Here is a 14,361-nt window from a genome sequence, read left to right as displayed (position 1 = left end):
TTATACTGACTGGACCCTACGTATTATTATACTGACTGGACCCTACGTATTATTATGCTGACTGGACCCTACGTATTATTATGCTGACTGGACCCTACGTATTATTATACTGACTGGACCCCCTACGTATTATTATGCTGACTGGACCCTACGTATTATTATACTGACTGGGGACCCCCTACGTATTATTATACTGACTGGGGACCCCCTACGTATTATTATACTGACTGGGGACCCCCTACGTATTATTATACTGACTGGGGACCCCCTACGTATTATTATACTGACTGGACCCTACGTATTATTATACTGACTGGACCCCCTACGTATTATTATGCTGACTGGACCCTACGTATTATTATACTGACTGGGGACCCCCTACGTATTATTATACTGACTGGACCCTACGTATTATTATGCTGACTGGACCCCCTACGTATTATTATGCTGACTGGACCCTACGTATTATTATACTGACTGGACCCCCTACGTATTATTATACTGACTGGACCCTACGTATTATTATGCTGACTGGACCCCCTACGTATTATTATGCTGACTGGACCCTACGTATTATTATGCTGACTGGACCCTACGTATTATTATGCTGACTGGACCCTACGTATTATTATACTGACTGGACCCTACGTATTATTATACTGACTGGACCCTACGTATTATTATACTGACTGGACCCTACGTATTATTATACTGACTGGGGACCCCCTACGTATTATTATGCTGACTGGACCCTACGTATTATTATACTGACTGGACACTACGTATTATTATACTGACTGGACCCTACGTATTATTATACTGACTGGACACTACGTATTATTATACTGACTGGACCCTACGTATTATTATGCTGACTGACCGAGATGTTTTTAGTCGAACAGTGACAAATGTCTGAAGAAAGAAATGATGTAACACAACGCACCTGTCTGAGTGGACTAATCCTTTGCGTAGGCCTGCGGGGATTGCTCACCAGTAGTACATACTGTTTACTATTTATAATTTACAATGTTTGGTTACAGTGATTTCTGTTAATGCATTCAATATATGTATTAGTGTCGTCTTGCCGTTGTCATCGTAGGAGTGGACACGTTGTTTGCAGAGTTTTCATTCCATTTAGGAGGTGTCAATTTATTCATTGTCTTTTGTTTTTTGAGCGCTCATGTCAATCTTGAGTAAGGACATGTACCTGATTATGCGTAGAGCTAGGTTACTTGACCTGATTATGCGTAGAGCTAGGCTACCTGACCTGATTATGCGTAGAGCTACGCTACCTGACCTGATTATGCGTAGAGCTACGCTACCTGACCTGATTATGCGTAGAGCTACGCTACCTGACCTGATTATGCGTAGAGCTAGGCTACCTGACCTGATTATGCGTAGAGCTAGGCTACCTGACCTGATTATGCGTAGAGCTAGGCTACCTGACCTGATTATGCGTAGAGCTAGGCTACCTGACCTGATTATGCGTAGAGCTAGGCTACCTGACCTGATTATGCGTAGAGCTAGGCTACCTGACCTGATTATGCGTAGAGCTAGGCTACCTGACCTGATTATGCGTAGAGCTAGGCTACCTGACCTGATTATGCGTAGAGCTAGGCTACCTGACCTGATTATGCGTAGAGCTAGGCTACCTGACCTGATTATGCGTAGAGCTACGCTACCTGACCTGATTATGCGTAGAGCTAGGCTACCTGACCTGATTATGCGTAGAGCTAGGCTACCTGACCTGATTATGCGTAGAGCTAGGCTACCTGACCTGATTATGCGTAGAGCTAGGCTACCTGACCTGATTATGCGTAGAGCTAGGCTACCTGACCTGATTATGCGTAGAGCTAGGCTACCTGACCTGATTATGCGTAGAGCTAGGCTACCTGACCTGATTATGCGTAGAGCTAGGCTACCTGACCTGATTATGCGTAGAGCTAGGCTACCTGACCTGATTATGCGTAGAGCTAGGCTACCTGACCTGATTATGCGTAGAGCTAGGCTACCTGACCTGATTATGCGTAGAGCTAGGCTACCTGACCTGATTATGCGTAGAGCTAGGCTACCTGACCTGATTATGCGTAGAGCTAGGCTACCTGACCTGATTATGCGTAGAGCTAGGCTACCTGACCTGATTATGCGTAGAGCTAGGCTACCTGACCTGATTATGCGTAGAGCTAGGCTACCTGACCTGATTATGCGTAGAGCTAGGCTACCTGACCTGATTATGCGTAGAGCTAGGCTACCTGACCATCCATTGAGAAGGTCAGTAGTTCCTCAATGTGGCCTATTTAAAACTTCTTTCCAGTTCTCTCCCTTTCCGTAACCACACGGCATGACAGGCGAAATATGTCATCTGGTGTTAATGTCATAAAATTGGACTTCCTGATTACTCCTTATCTCTTGCAAATAGCCCTAACCCTCCCTCTCCGCTCTCCCCTCCGCCCTCTCGCCCCGCTCTCCCCTCCGGCCCGCTCTCCCCTCCGCCCCCCTTGGCCCGTCCCCTCTCTACCCTCGGCCCGTCCCCTCTCTCTCTCTCTCTCTCCCCTCCGCCCCCCTTGGCCCGTCCCCTCTCTGTCTCTCTCCCCTCCGCCCTCTCGCCCCGCTCTCCCCTCCGCCCCCCTCGCCCCGCTCTCTCCTCCGCCCTCCGGCCCGCTCTCCCCTCCGCCCCCCTTGGCCCGTCCCCTCTCTGTCTCTCTCCCCTCCGCCCTCTCGCCCCGCTCTCCCCTCCGCCCCCCTCGCCCCGCTCTCCCCTCCGCCCCGCTCTCCCCTCCGCCCCCCTCGCCCCGCTCTCCCCTCCGCGCCCCTCGGCCCGCTCTCCCCTCCGCCCCCCTCGGCCCGCTCTCCCCTCCGCCCCCCTCGGCCCGCTCTCCCCTCCGCCCCCCTCGCCCCGCTCTCCCCTCCGCCCCCCTCGCCCCGCTCTCCCCTCCGCCCCCCTCGCCCCGCTCTCCCCTCCGCCCCGCTCTCCCCTCCGCCCCGCTCTCCCCTCCGCCCCCCTCGCCCCGCTCTCCCCTCCGCCCCCCTCGCCCCGCTCTCCCCTCCGCCCTCCGCCCTCTCTGTCTCTCTCCCCTCGCCCCGCTCTCCCCTCCGCCCCCCTCGCCCCGCTCTCCCCTCCGCCCCCCTCGCCCCGCCCTCCCCTCCGCCCTCTCGCCCCGCTCTCCCCTCCGCCCCCCTCGCCCCGCTCTCCCCTCCGCCCCCCTCGCCCTCGCCCTCCGCCCTCTCGCCCCCCTCGCCCCGCTCTCCCCTCCGCCCCCCTCGTCCCGCTCTCCCCTCCGCCCCGCTCTCCCCTCCGCCCCGCTCTCCCCTCCGCCCCCCTCGCCCCGCTCTCCCCTCCGCCCCCCTCGCCCCGCTCTCCCCTCCGCCCCCCTCGCCCCGCTCTCCCCTCCGCCCTCCTCGCCCCGCTCTCCCCTCCGCCCCCCTCGCCCCGCTCTCCCCTCCGCCCTCTCTGTCTCTCTCCCCTCCGCCCCCCTCGCCCCGCTCTCCCCTCCGCCCTCTCGGCCTGCTCTCCCCTCCGCCCCCCTCGCCCCGCTCTCCCCTCTCCCCTCCGCCCCGCTCTCCCCTCCGCCCCCCTCGGCCCGCTCTCCCCTCCGCCCCGCTCTCCCCTCTCCCCTCCGCTCTCCCCTCCGCCCCGCTCTCCCCTCCGCCCCCCTCGCCCCGCTCTCCCCTCCGCCCCGCTCTCCCCTCCGCCCCCCTCGCCCCGCTCTCCCCTCCGCCCCCCTCGGCCCGCTCTCCCCTCCGCCCCCCTCCGCCCGCTCTCCCCTCCGCCCCCCTCGGCCCGCTCTCCCCTCCGCCCCCCTCGGCCCGCTCTCCCCTCCGCCCCCCTCGCCCCGCTCTCCCCTCTCCCCTCCGCCCCGCTCTCCCCTCTCCTCTCCGCCCCCCTCGCCCCGCTCTCCCCTCCGCCCCCCTCGCCCCGCTCTCCCCTCGCCCCGCTCTCCCCTCCGCCCCCCTCGCCCCGCTCTCCCCTCCGCCCCCCTCGCCCCGCTCTCCCCTCCGCCCCCCTCGCCCCGCTCTCCCCTCCGCCCCCCTCGGCCCGCTCTCCCCTCCGCCCCGCTCTCCCCTCTCCCCTCCGCCCCGCTCTCCCCTCTCCCCTCCGCCCCCCTCGCCCCGCTCTCCCCTCCGCCCCCCTCGCCCCGCTCTCCCCTCCGCCCCGCTCTCCCCTCCGCCCCCCTCCGCCCCGCTCTCCCCTCCGCCCCCCTCGCCCCGCTCTCCCCTCCGCCCCCCTCGCCCCGCTCTCCCCTCCGCCCTCTCGCCCCGCTCTCCCCTCCGCCCCCCTCGCCCCGCTCTCCCCTCCGCCCTCTCGCCCCGCTCTCCCCTCCGCCCTCTCGCCCCGCTCTCCCCTCCGCCCTCTCGCCCCGCTCTCCCCTCCGCCCCCCTCGCCCCGCCCTCCGCCCTCTCGCCCCGCCCTCCCCTCCGCCCTCTCGCCCCGCTCTCCCCTCCGCCCTCTCGTCCCGCTCTCCCCTCCGCCCCCCTCGCCCCGCTCTTCCCTCCGCCCCCCTCGCCCCGCTCTCCCCTCCGCCCCGCTCTCCCCTCCTCGCCCCGCTCTCCCCTCCGCCCCCCTCGCCCCGCTCTCCCCTCCGCCCTCTCGCCCCGCTCTCCCCTCCGCCCCCCTCGCCCCGCTCTCCCCTCCGCCCCCCTCGCCCCGCTCTCCCCTCCGCCCCCCTCGGCCCGCTCTCCCCTCCGCCCCCCTCGGCCCGCTCTCCCCTCCGCCCCCCTCGCCCCGCTCTCCCCTCCGCCCCGCTCTCCCCTCTTCCCTCCGCCCCCCTCGCCCCGCTCTCCCCTCCGCCCCCCTCGCCCCGCTCTCCCCTCCGCCCCCCTCGCCCCTCCGCCCCCCTCGCCCCGCTCTCCCCTCCGCCCCCCTCGCCCCGCTCTCCCCTCCGCCCCCCTCGCCCCGCTCTCCCCTCCGCCCCCCTCGCCCCGCTCTCCCCTCCGCCCCCCTCGGCCCGCTCTCCCCTCCGCCCCCCTCGGCCCGCTCTCCCCTCCGCCCCCCTCGGCCCGCTCTCCCCTCCGCCCCCCTCGGCCCGCTCTCCCCTCCGCCCCCCTCGGCCCGCTCTCCCCTCCGCCCCCCTCGCCCCGCCCTCCCCTCCGCCCTCTCGCCCCGCTCTCCCCTCCGCCCTCTCGTCCCGCTCTCCCCTCCGCCCTCCTCGTCCCGCCCTCCCCTCCGCCCCCCTCGCCCCGCCCTCCCCTCCGCCCCCCTCGCCCCGCTCTCCCCTCCGCCCCCCTCGCCCCGCTCTCCCCTCCGCCCCTCTCGCCCCGCTCTCCCCTCCGCCCTCTCGCCCCGCTCTCCCCTCCGCCCTCTCGTCCCGCTCTCCCCTCCGCCCCCCTCGCCCCGCCCTCCCCTCCGCCCTCTCGCCCCGCTCTCCCCTCTCGCCCCGCTCTCCCCTCCGCCCCGCTCTCCCCTCCGCCCCCCTCGCCCCGCCCTCCCCTCCGCCCTCCCCTCCGCCCTCTCGTCCCGCTCTCCCCTCCGCCCTCTCGTCCCGCTCTCCCCTCCGCCCTCTCGCCCCGCTCTCCCCTCCGCCCCCCTCGCCCCGCTCTCCCCTCCGCCCCTCTCGCCCCGCTCTCCCCTCCGCCCTCTCGCCCCGCTCTCCCCTCCGCCCTCTCGCCCCGCTCTCCCCTCCGCCCTCTCGCCCCGCTCTCCCCTCCGCCCTCTCGCCCCGCTCTCCCCTCCGCCCTCTCGCCCCGCTCTCCCCTCCGCCCTCTCGCCCCGCTCTCCCCTCCGCCCTCTCGCCCCGCTCTCCCCTCCGCCCTCTCGCCCCGCTCTCTCTTCCCATCTCTCTCTATCTCTCCTCTCGCTCTCCCTCCCCCTGGCAGGAGGCCCTACACAGGGAGCAGATGTTGGAACAGAAGTTGGCAACGCTGCAGTGCCTACTGGCCACCACACAGGAGGCTTCAGAGAGCAGCTGGCAGGTACAGATTTTTATTTTATTTTTATTGACAGATATAGGTTAAAATGGTGAGATGAATGAACTAATAGATTAGAGGGATGTTGGCGGAACACAGGAAGTTGGCGGAAAAGGATGTAACCACTGCCTCCAGTGCCAATATGTGGTCCTGAGTAGTTAGCAGTACCACCAGACCTGATACTTAAGCCCTGTGTTGTATCTAGCCCTGTGTTGTGACTAGCCCTGTGTTGTGACAAGCCCTGTGTTGTATCTAGCCCTGTGTTGTGACCAGCCCTGTGTTGTGACCAGCCCTGTGTTGTGACCAGCCCTGTGTTGTGACCAGCCCTGTGTTGTGACCAGCCCTGTGTTGTAACCAGGCCTGTGTTGTAACCAGCCTTCACAACTACTGAATCTACACCACAACTGACCTTTTACTGCTTTTGATAAACGCAGTTGCATTTCCTTACACAGAGGAGAGCATGATTTTGTATGTCCCATGTAATGGAAGTGGTAACGATGAGTAGAAATCCTTTGTTTTCTTACACGTCTACATATTCTTATCCTAATTGTTTTCTGACGCGGCTAAAAGCTCTGTTTTCTGACGCGGCTAAATCATACATAATGTTGCTGCTACCGTCACTTATGACCGAAAAAGAGCTTCTGGACATCAGAACTGGGATTACTCACCTCTTGACGAGGAGATGTTCTTCGATGAGTCGGATGCAAGGTATATACTACGGACACCAGGCCCAGATCTTCGTGATTCGCTGAAAAAGGAAACGTAGGTTTTGCGGAAAGAGATCAGGATGCCTTGTGAGGATAAGACAACGAGTTCTGCTAGCTAACGCTCAATCGCTAGAAAACAAATGGGACGAACTGAAAGCACGTATATTCTACCAACAGGACATTAACTGTAATATCTTATGTTTCACTGATTCGTTGCTGAACGACGACATTAAGAACATACGGCTGGCGGGTTATACACTCTATCGGCAGGACAGAACAGCAGCCTCTGGTAAGATACGGGGCGGGGGCCTATGCATTTATGTAAACAACAGCTGGTGCACGATATCTAAGGAAGTCTCAAGGTTTTGCTCGCCTGAGGTAGAGTATCTCATGATAAGCTGTAGACCACACTACCTACCTAGAGAGTTTTCATCTGTATTTTTTGTAGTTGTCTACATACCACCACAGTCACAGGCTGGCACTAAGACAGCACTGAATGAGCTGTATACGGCTATAAGCAAACAGGAAAACACTCATCCAGAGGCGGCGCTCCTAGTGGCCGGGGACTTTAATGCAGGGAATCTCAAATCAGTTATACCTCATTTCTGTCAGCATGTTAAATGTGCAACCAGAAGGGAAAAAAATTAGAGAACACCTTTACTCCACACACAGAGACGCTTGCAAATCTCTCACTCGCTCTCATTTGGCAAATCTAACCATAATTCTATCCTCCTTACTTCAGTTTAGGGAAATCTTAACGCACAGACGATTCTGTGCTCCCAACTTTGTGACATCAGTTTGGGGAAGGCCCTTTCCTGTTTCAGCATGACAATGCCCCCGTGCACAAAGCGAGGTCCATACAGAAATGGTTTGTCGAGATCGGTGTGGAAGAACTTGACTGACTTGCACAGAGCCCTGACCTCAACCCCATCTAACACCTTTGGGATGAATTGGAACGCCGACTGCGGGCCTAATCACCCAACATCAGTGCCTGACCTCACTAATGATCTTGTGGCTGAATGGAAGCAAGTCCCCGCAGCAATGATCCAACATCTAGTGGAAATCGTTCCCAGAAGAGTGGAGGCTGTTATAGCAGCAAAGAGGGACCAACTAAATAGTAATGGCCATGATTTTGGAATGAGATGTTTGACGAGCAGCTGTCCACATACTTTTGGCCACATAGTGTATGTAAAACACTAGAGAATCACATCTTTGACTGCACTGGGCCTTTAATCTCAAGAGAAGACAGGTTAAAGGCTCTATGTTCTCTTACATATCGGCCTAGACAATGTCCAAAACAACACACAATGTTCAGCCATTTTAATTGTAAAGTCATATCTTTCTACACAATACCACAACACATTTTTCCAAACTGGGAGGTAAACTCGATAAAGAATTCAGTCATGTTATGTATTTCGGATGGAATCAAAACATAAAAATTAGAAACAAGCCCCCTCCTGTCTGACTACTTGTTCTATTTGGCTTCTCTATGTACTTCTGGTGGTTATGGTGTTTATGGTTATGTCTGGTTATGGTGTTTATGGTTATGGTGTTTATGGTGGTTATGGTTATGGTGTTTATGGTTATGTAAGGTTATGGTGTTTATGGTGTTTATGGTTATGGTGTTTATGGTTATGGTGTTTATGGTTATGGTGTTTAAGGTTATGTATGGTTATGTATGGTTATGGTGTACTGACCGATCTCTCTCTGCTAGGCTCTGATAGATGAGGACCGGCTTCTCTCCAGACTAGAGGTGATGGGCAACCAGCTGCAGTCCTTCTCTGAAGTAAGAACATTTCAATTATAAATACCTTCTCTGAAGTAAGAACATTTTAAAATAAGTCTGACCAAGACAATATATACTGAACAAAAATATAAACGCAACATGTAAAGTTTTGGTCCGATGTTTCATGAGCTGAAATAAAAAATCCCAGATATTTTTTCTCCAGATGCACAAAATGTATTTCTCTCAAATTTTGGCCACAAATGTGTTTACATCCCTGTTATTGAGCATTTCTCCTTTGCCAAGATAATCCATTCCCCTGACAGGTGTGGCATATCAAGAAGCTGATTAAACAGCATGATCATTACACAAGCCTTCCAGGGCCAATCCATAGATTAGGCCTAATGAATTGACTGATTTCTTTATATGAACTAAATCAGTAATAACGTTGAAATTGTTGCTTTAATATTTTTGTTCAGTATGTACAGTGTGTGTACAGTGCATTTGGAAAGTATTCAGACCCCTTGAAGTCTACACATTTTGTTACGTTACAGCCTTACCTGAAATTGATTTAAATTGTTTTATTTCGTCGTCAATCTAAACACAATACCCCATAATGATAAAGCAAAAACAGACCTTTTACTCAGTACTTTGTTGAGGCACCTTTGTCAGCGATTACAGCCTCGAGTCTTCTTGGGTATGACGCTACGAGCTTGGCTCACCTGTATTGGGATTGATTGAGATGGTGTATTTGATGGGATCTATTTCAGAATAAGTCTGTAACGTAGCAACATGGGCAAAGGGGCCTGAATAGCTTCCGAATGCAGTGTGTACAGTACCTATTTTTTTATTTTTTATACATTGTAGAATAATAGTGAAGACATCAAAACTATGAAATAACACACGTGGAATCATGTAGTAACCAAAAAAGTGTTGAGGAAAGTTTATTCAAGTGCAGTCGCAAAAACCATCAAAACCATCGCTCTTTTTCTCTCTCCCTCTTCTCTTCAGAACCAAACAGAGGATGGGATGCGTAACGAGCTTGTAACTTTGCAGGAAGACAAATTCAACTATGAGATTACTGCCAAAGAGTCCCTGAGGAGGGTCCTACAGGAGAAGATAGAGGTGGCCAGGAAGCTGTCAGAGGTTGAGGTGAGACTGGACCTACCTGTTCAATCCACCTCATTTTCTAACGCTTTTAAAACACGGAAGCCAAATGTGGAAACAACGGATACAACTTCCTCCATGCTAATGCATCGTTTTAATGAATATGCGCCTCTAGAAATCCCTGCATTAGCATGTTTCTGTTAGCTGATAACACCATATTATTGTCCTGCTGATGTGCCTGGACCTTTTTTAGGCTAAACTGCTGAGGAAAAAACCCCATAACCGATCCGATTGGTTGCCCAATCAGGCAATCTAGATGCACTTATTTCTAAATGAATATGCATTTAAATCACCAGACTTATTCAAATGACATGGGCTATTCACTGCAGTTTCCAGCCTAGAGTTTTCTACTCACTTGAAAATTATTCTAACATTATTCAGTACATTGTGTTGTTGTAGCCGTGGGTAGGATACATTTTGTTGGCCCTAAAATATGGTAGCTTTTGGACCTTGAACCTTGGGCCTGGGAGGGAGACAACTCAGTCTGGGGAGAGCACATAGTGGAGCTACCTTGAACCCCTTGGCCTGTGAGGGAGACCACTCAGTCTGGGGAGAGCACATAGTGGAGCTACCTTGAACCCCTTGGCCTGGGAGGGAGACCAATCAGCATGGGGAGAGCAGAACGGACCCAGACTGATCCGAATGGTTGCGTTACCAGGCCTAGTGAGAACGGACCCAGACTGATCCGAATGGTTGCGTGACCAGGCCTAGTGAGAACGGACCCAGACTGATCCGAATGGTTGCGTGACCAGGCCTAGTGAGAACGGACCCAGACTGATCCGAATGGTTGCGTGACCAGGCCTAGTGAGAACGGACCCAGACTGATCCGAATGGTTGCGTGACCAGGCCTAGTGAGAACGGACCCAGACTGATCCGAATGGTTGCGTGACCAGGCCTAGTGAGAACGGACCCAGACTGATCCGAATGGTTGCGTTACCAGGCCTAGTGAGAACGGACCCAGACTGATCCGAATGGTTGCGTTACCAGGCCTAGTGAGAACGGACCCAGACTGATCCGAATGGTTGCGTTACCAGGCCTAGTGAGAACGGACCCAGACTGATCCGAATGCTTGCGTGACCAGGCCTAGTGAGAACGGACCCAGACTGATCCGAATGGTTGCGTGACCAGGCCTAGTGAGAACGGACCCAGACTGATCCGAATGGTTGCGTGACCAGGCCTAGTGAGAACGGACCCAGACTGATCCGAATGGTTGCGTGACCAGGCCTAGTGAGAACGGACGCAGACTGATCCGAATGGTTGCGTGACCAGGCCTAGTGAGAACGGACGCAGACTGATCCGAATGGTTGCGTTACCAGGCCTAGTGAGAACGGACCCAGACTGATCCGAATGGTTGCGTGACCAGGCCTAGTGAGAACGGACCCAGACTGATCCGAATGGTTGCGTTACCAGGCCTAGTGAGAACGGACGCAGACTGATCCGAATGGTTGCGTGACCAGGCCTAGTGAGAACGGACGCAGACTGATCCGAATGGTTGCGTGACTTGGCTGTAGGCAGTTCAGCATGAAACCAAACAAGATGTGTGAGTGGTTATTCGAATTATCCTGCATCAGTTTACAGCGTATTGACAGTAATTGTGTATTCACTTGAAAACAATACATTTCTCATTCCTCATTGCACTGTGTTATTGTAGCCTAGGTAGAATGTCATGGTCTAAGAACATAGGCCTGGGTTTAACCAATAGTGGAGCTTTGTACGCCCGGGGACCACACTGGGTTTAACCAATAGGGGAGCTTTGTACGCCCGGGGATCACACTGGGTTAAACCAATAGTGGAGCTGTGTAGGCCTGGGGACCACACTGGGTTTAACCAATAGTGGAGCTTTGTACGCCCGGGGACCACACTGGGTTTAACCAATAGTGGAGCTTTGTAGGCTGATTCATCTTGTCCTGGCTGACTGCAGGCTGGGTGGAGGGGTTAAATACATGATTCATCTTGTCCTGGCTGACTGCAGGCTGGGTGGAGGGGTTAAATACATGTTTAATCTTGTCCTGGCTGACTGTGGGCTGGGTGGAGGGGTTAAATACATGATTAATCTTGTCCTGGTTGACTGCAGGCTGGGTGGAGGGGTTAAATACATGATTAATCTTGTCCTGGCTGACTGCAGGCTGGGTGGAGGGGTTAAATACATGATTAATCTTGTCCTGGTTGACTGCAGGCTGGGTGGAGGGGTTAAATACATGATTAATCTTGTCCTGGCTGACTGCGGGCTGGGTGGAGGGGTTAAATACATGATTGATCTTGTCCTGGCTGACTGCGGGCTGGGTGGAGGGGTTAAATACATGATTCATCTTGTCCTGGCTGACTGCGGGCTGGGTGGAGGGGTTAAATACATGATTAATCTTGTCCTGGTTGACTGCAGGCTGGGTGGAGGGGTTAAATACATGATTAATCTTGTCCTGGTTGACTGCAGGCTGGGTGGAGGGGTTAAATACATGATTAATCTTGTCCTGGCTGACTGCGGGCTGGGTGGAGGGGTTAAATACATGATTCATCTTGTCCTGGCTGACTGCGGGCTGGGTGGAGGGGTTAAATACATGATTAATCTTGTCCTGGCTGACTGCGGGCTGGGTGGAGGGGTCCAATCTCATGATTCATCTTGTCCTGGCTGACTGCGGGCTGGGTGGAGGGGTTAAATCACATGATTCATCTTGTCCTGGCTGACTGCGGGCTGGGTGGAGGGGTTAAATACATGATTAATCTTGTCCTGGCTGACTGCGGGCTGGGTGGAGGGGTTAAATACATGATTCATCTTGTCCTGGCTGACTGCGGGCTGGGTGGAGGGGTTAAATACATGATTAATCTTGTCCTGGCTGACTGCGGGCTGGGTGGAGTGGTTAAATATATGATTCATCTTGTCCTGGTTGACTGCAGGCTGGGTGGAGTGGTTAAATATATGATTAATCTTGTCCTGGCTGACTGCGGGCTGGGTGGAGGGGTTAAATACATGATTCATCTTGTCCTGGCTGACTGCAGGCTGGGTGGAGTGGTTAAATATATGATTCATCTTGTCCTGGCTGACTGCGGGCTGGGTGGAGTGGTTAAATACATGATTCATCTTGTCCTGGCTGACTGCGGGCTAGGTGGAGTGGTTAAATATATGATTCATCTTGTCCTGGCTGACTGCAGGCTGGGTGGAGTGGTTAAATATATGATTCATCTTGTCCTGGCTGACTGCGGGCTGGGTGGAGTGGTTAAATACATGATTCATCTTGTCCTGGCTGACTGCGGGCTGGGTGGAGTGGTTAAATACATGATTCATCTTGTCCTGGCTGACTGCGGGCTAGGTGGAGTGGTTAAATATATGATTCATCTTGTCCTGGCTGACTGCAGGCTGGGTGGAGTGGTTAAATACATGATTCATCTTGTCCTGGCTGACTGCGGGCTGGGTGGAGTGGTTAAATATATGATTCATCTTGTCCTGGCTGACTGCGGGCTGGGTGGAGTGGTTAAATACATGATTCATCTTGTCCTGGCTGACTGCGGGCTGGGTGGAGTGGTTAAATATATGATTCATCTTGTCCTGGCTGACTGCAGGCTGGGTGGAGTTCCATATTTATGATGATGGGTCTCCTGTGATTTTTCCTTTTAGCGAAGCCTCAGTAACACGGAGGATGAGTGTTCCCACCTGAAGGAAATGAAGGAGAGGAACCATGAAGAGCTCACAGAACTGGCTAATAAATACAACGGAGCCGTCAACGAGATCAAGAACCTCACTGACAAGATAAAGGTAGTGGACAGAGCCCTCTATCTCAATTAGCTTTATTCCTCGCTTCCTATCTCCTCGCCTCCTTCTCACCTGTACTGGAGAAGGTACAGGGTCCTTCCCCTCTGTGACCACCTTCTCCAATAAGGTACAGGGTCCTTCCCCTCTGTGACCACCTTCTCCAATAAGGTACAGGGTCCTTCCCCTCTGTGACCACCTTCTCCAATAAGGTACAGGGTCCTTCCCCTATTTTCTCCAATGGGTTTTGAGAAAGAGGCGAGGAGATAGGATCCAGGAAATGAAGTAAGGATTCCTTGAGAAAAGTGCCAGGGGTTGGTGATGTGGAATAAGCCTTGACTTGATGTGGCAGAGATGAGTGATATTGCTATGTAGTGACCATCCCAACCAAAAGTACCCATAGCATAATTTCGTGTGTGTGTTTGTTCCTGTGTTTGTTCCTGTGTGTGTGTGTAGCTGGCGGAGGGTCGTCAGGAGGAGTTGACTCAGAGGGGTCAGATGGAGAAGAAGGAACTGCAGCTTTGTATCGATGAGCTGGAGGAGAAGGAACAGACTCTACAGGCCCGTTTTGAGGCCTTACAGGCTGATAACGACTTCTCTAACGAACGCCTCACTGCCCTGCAAGGTAATATAACACACACACAGACACTGGTGCTCCAGACCTTTGCTGCGTGGTCGTGAAAGATGCATGGGTTATCCATCCATCTCCTCTACCCCTGAAATGTCACTGTGTGGGGAAGAGTTTTCCCTCACCGAACCCTAGCAGATGAAACGGGTGATCTAGGAATTGGCTTGTTTTAGTCACTCCACATCCTCTATAATCTAGTGTTGTTGTTTACAGTTGGTTTAGAACAGCTGCAGGAGAAAAGCATCAAGGACAACAACAGTTTAGGTGAGTGGGGGTCTGGGTCGGCTGGGGTCTATCCGTTACCTTGCATAAGCTCATCTTTTCCTCCATGTTATTATCTACTGACATAATTGACTCTTCCTTTCGTTGCTTGTTGTTCTTTGTTCCGTCCCGACGTCCGTTTCCGTCAATCTTGTGTTCTGTGTGAACAGTAGCTAGCTGCTGGTTACTGTAGATACGGTTGGTTCATCAAGCATGTAAGAATCCTGCT

At 54.5% G+C, this 14,361-nt stretch overlaps 1 protein-coding gene across 9 annotated transcripts in view; it reads left to right on the top strand.

Moving 5' to 3' along the window:
- LOC139552663 (sarcolemmal membrane-associated protein-like) overlaps nt 1-14,361 on the top strand; it is a 115,356-nt gene that overhangs the window by 35,258 nt on the left and 65,737 nt on the right. For 6 of the 9 annotated variants that reach the window (XM_071364658.1, XM_071364629.1, XM_071364639.1 and 3 more), the window contains 6 exons: nt 5,815-5,910; nt 8,326-8,397; nt 9,346-9,486; nt 13,112-13,249; nt 13,700-13,868; nt 14,085-14,135. In XM_071364658.1, coding sequence (XP_071220759.1) covers nt 5,815-5,910; nt 8,326-8,397; nt 9,346-9,486; nt 13,112-13,249; nt 13,700-13,868; nt 14,085-14,135 — 667 coding nt within the window. The remainder of the gene's footprint in view (nt 1-5,814; nt 5,911-8,325; nt 8,398-9,345; nt 9,487-13,111; nt 13,250-13,699; nt 13,869-14,084; nt 14,136-14,361) is intronic. The other 3 variants (XM_071364668.1, XM_071364650.1, XM_071364620.1) reach the window with 1 other exon arrangement.

This window comes from Salvelinus alpinus, chromosome 2, assembly GCF_045679555.1.
Source record: "Salvelinus alpinus chromosome 2, SLU_Salpinus.1, whole genome shotgun sequence".
Classification (NCBI taxonomy): domain Eukaryota; kingdom Metazoa; phylum Chordata; class Actinopteri; order Salmoniformes; family Salmonidae; genus Salvelinus; species Salvelinus alpinus.
The sequence above is the reverse complement of the archived record's forward strand: the minus strand, read 5'-3'. Positions and strand labels throughout refer to the sequence as shown.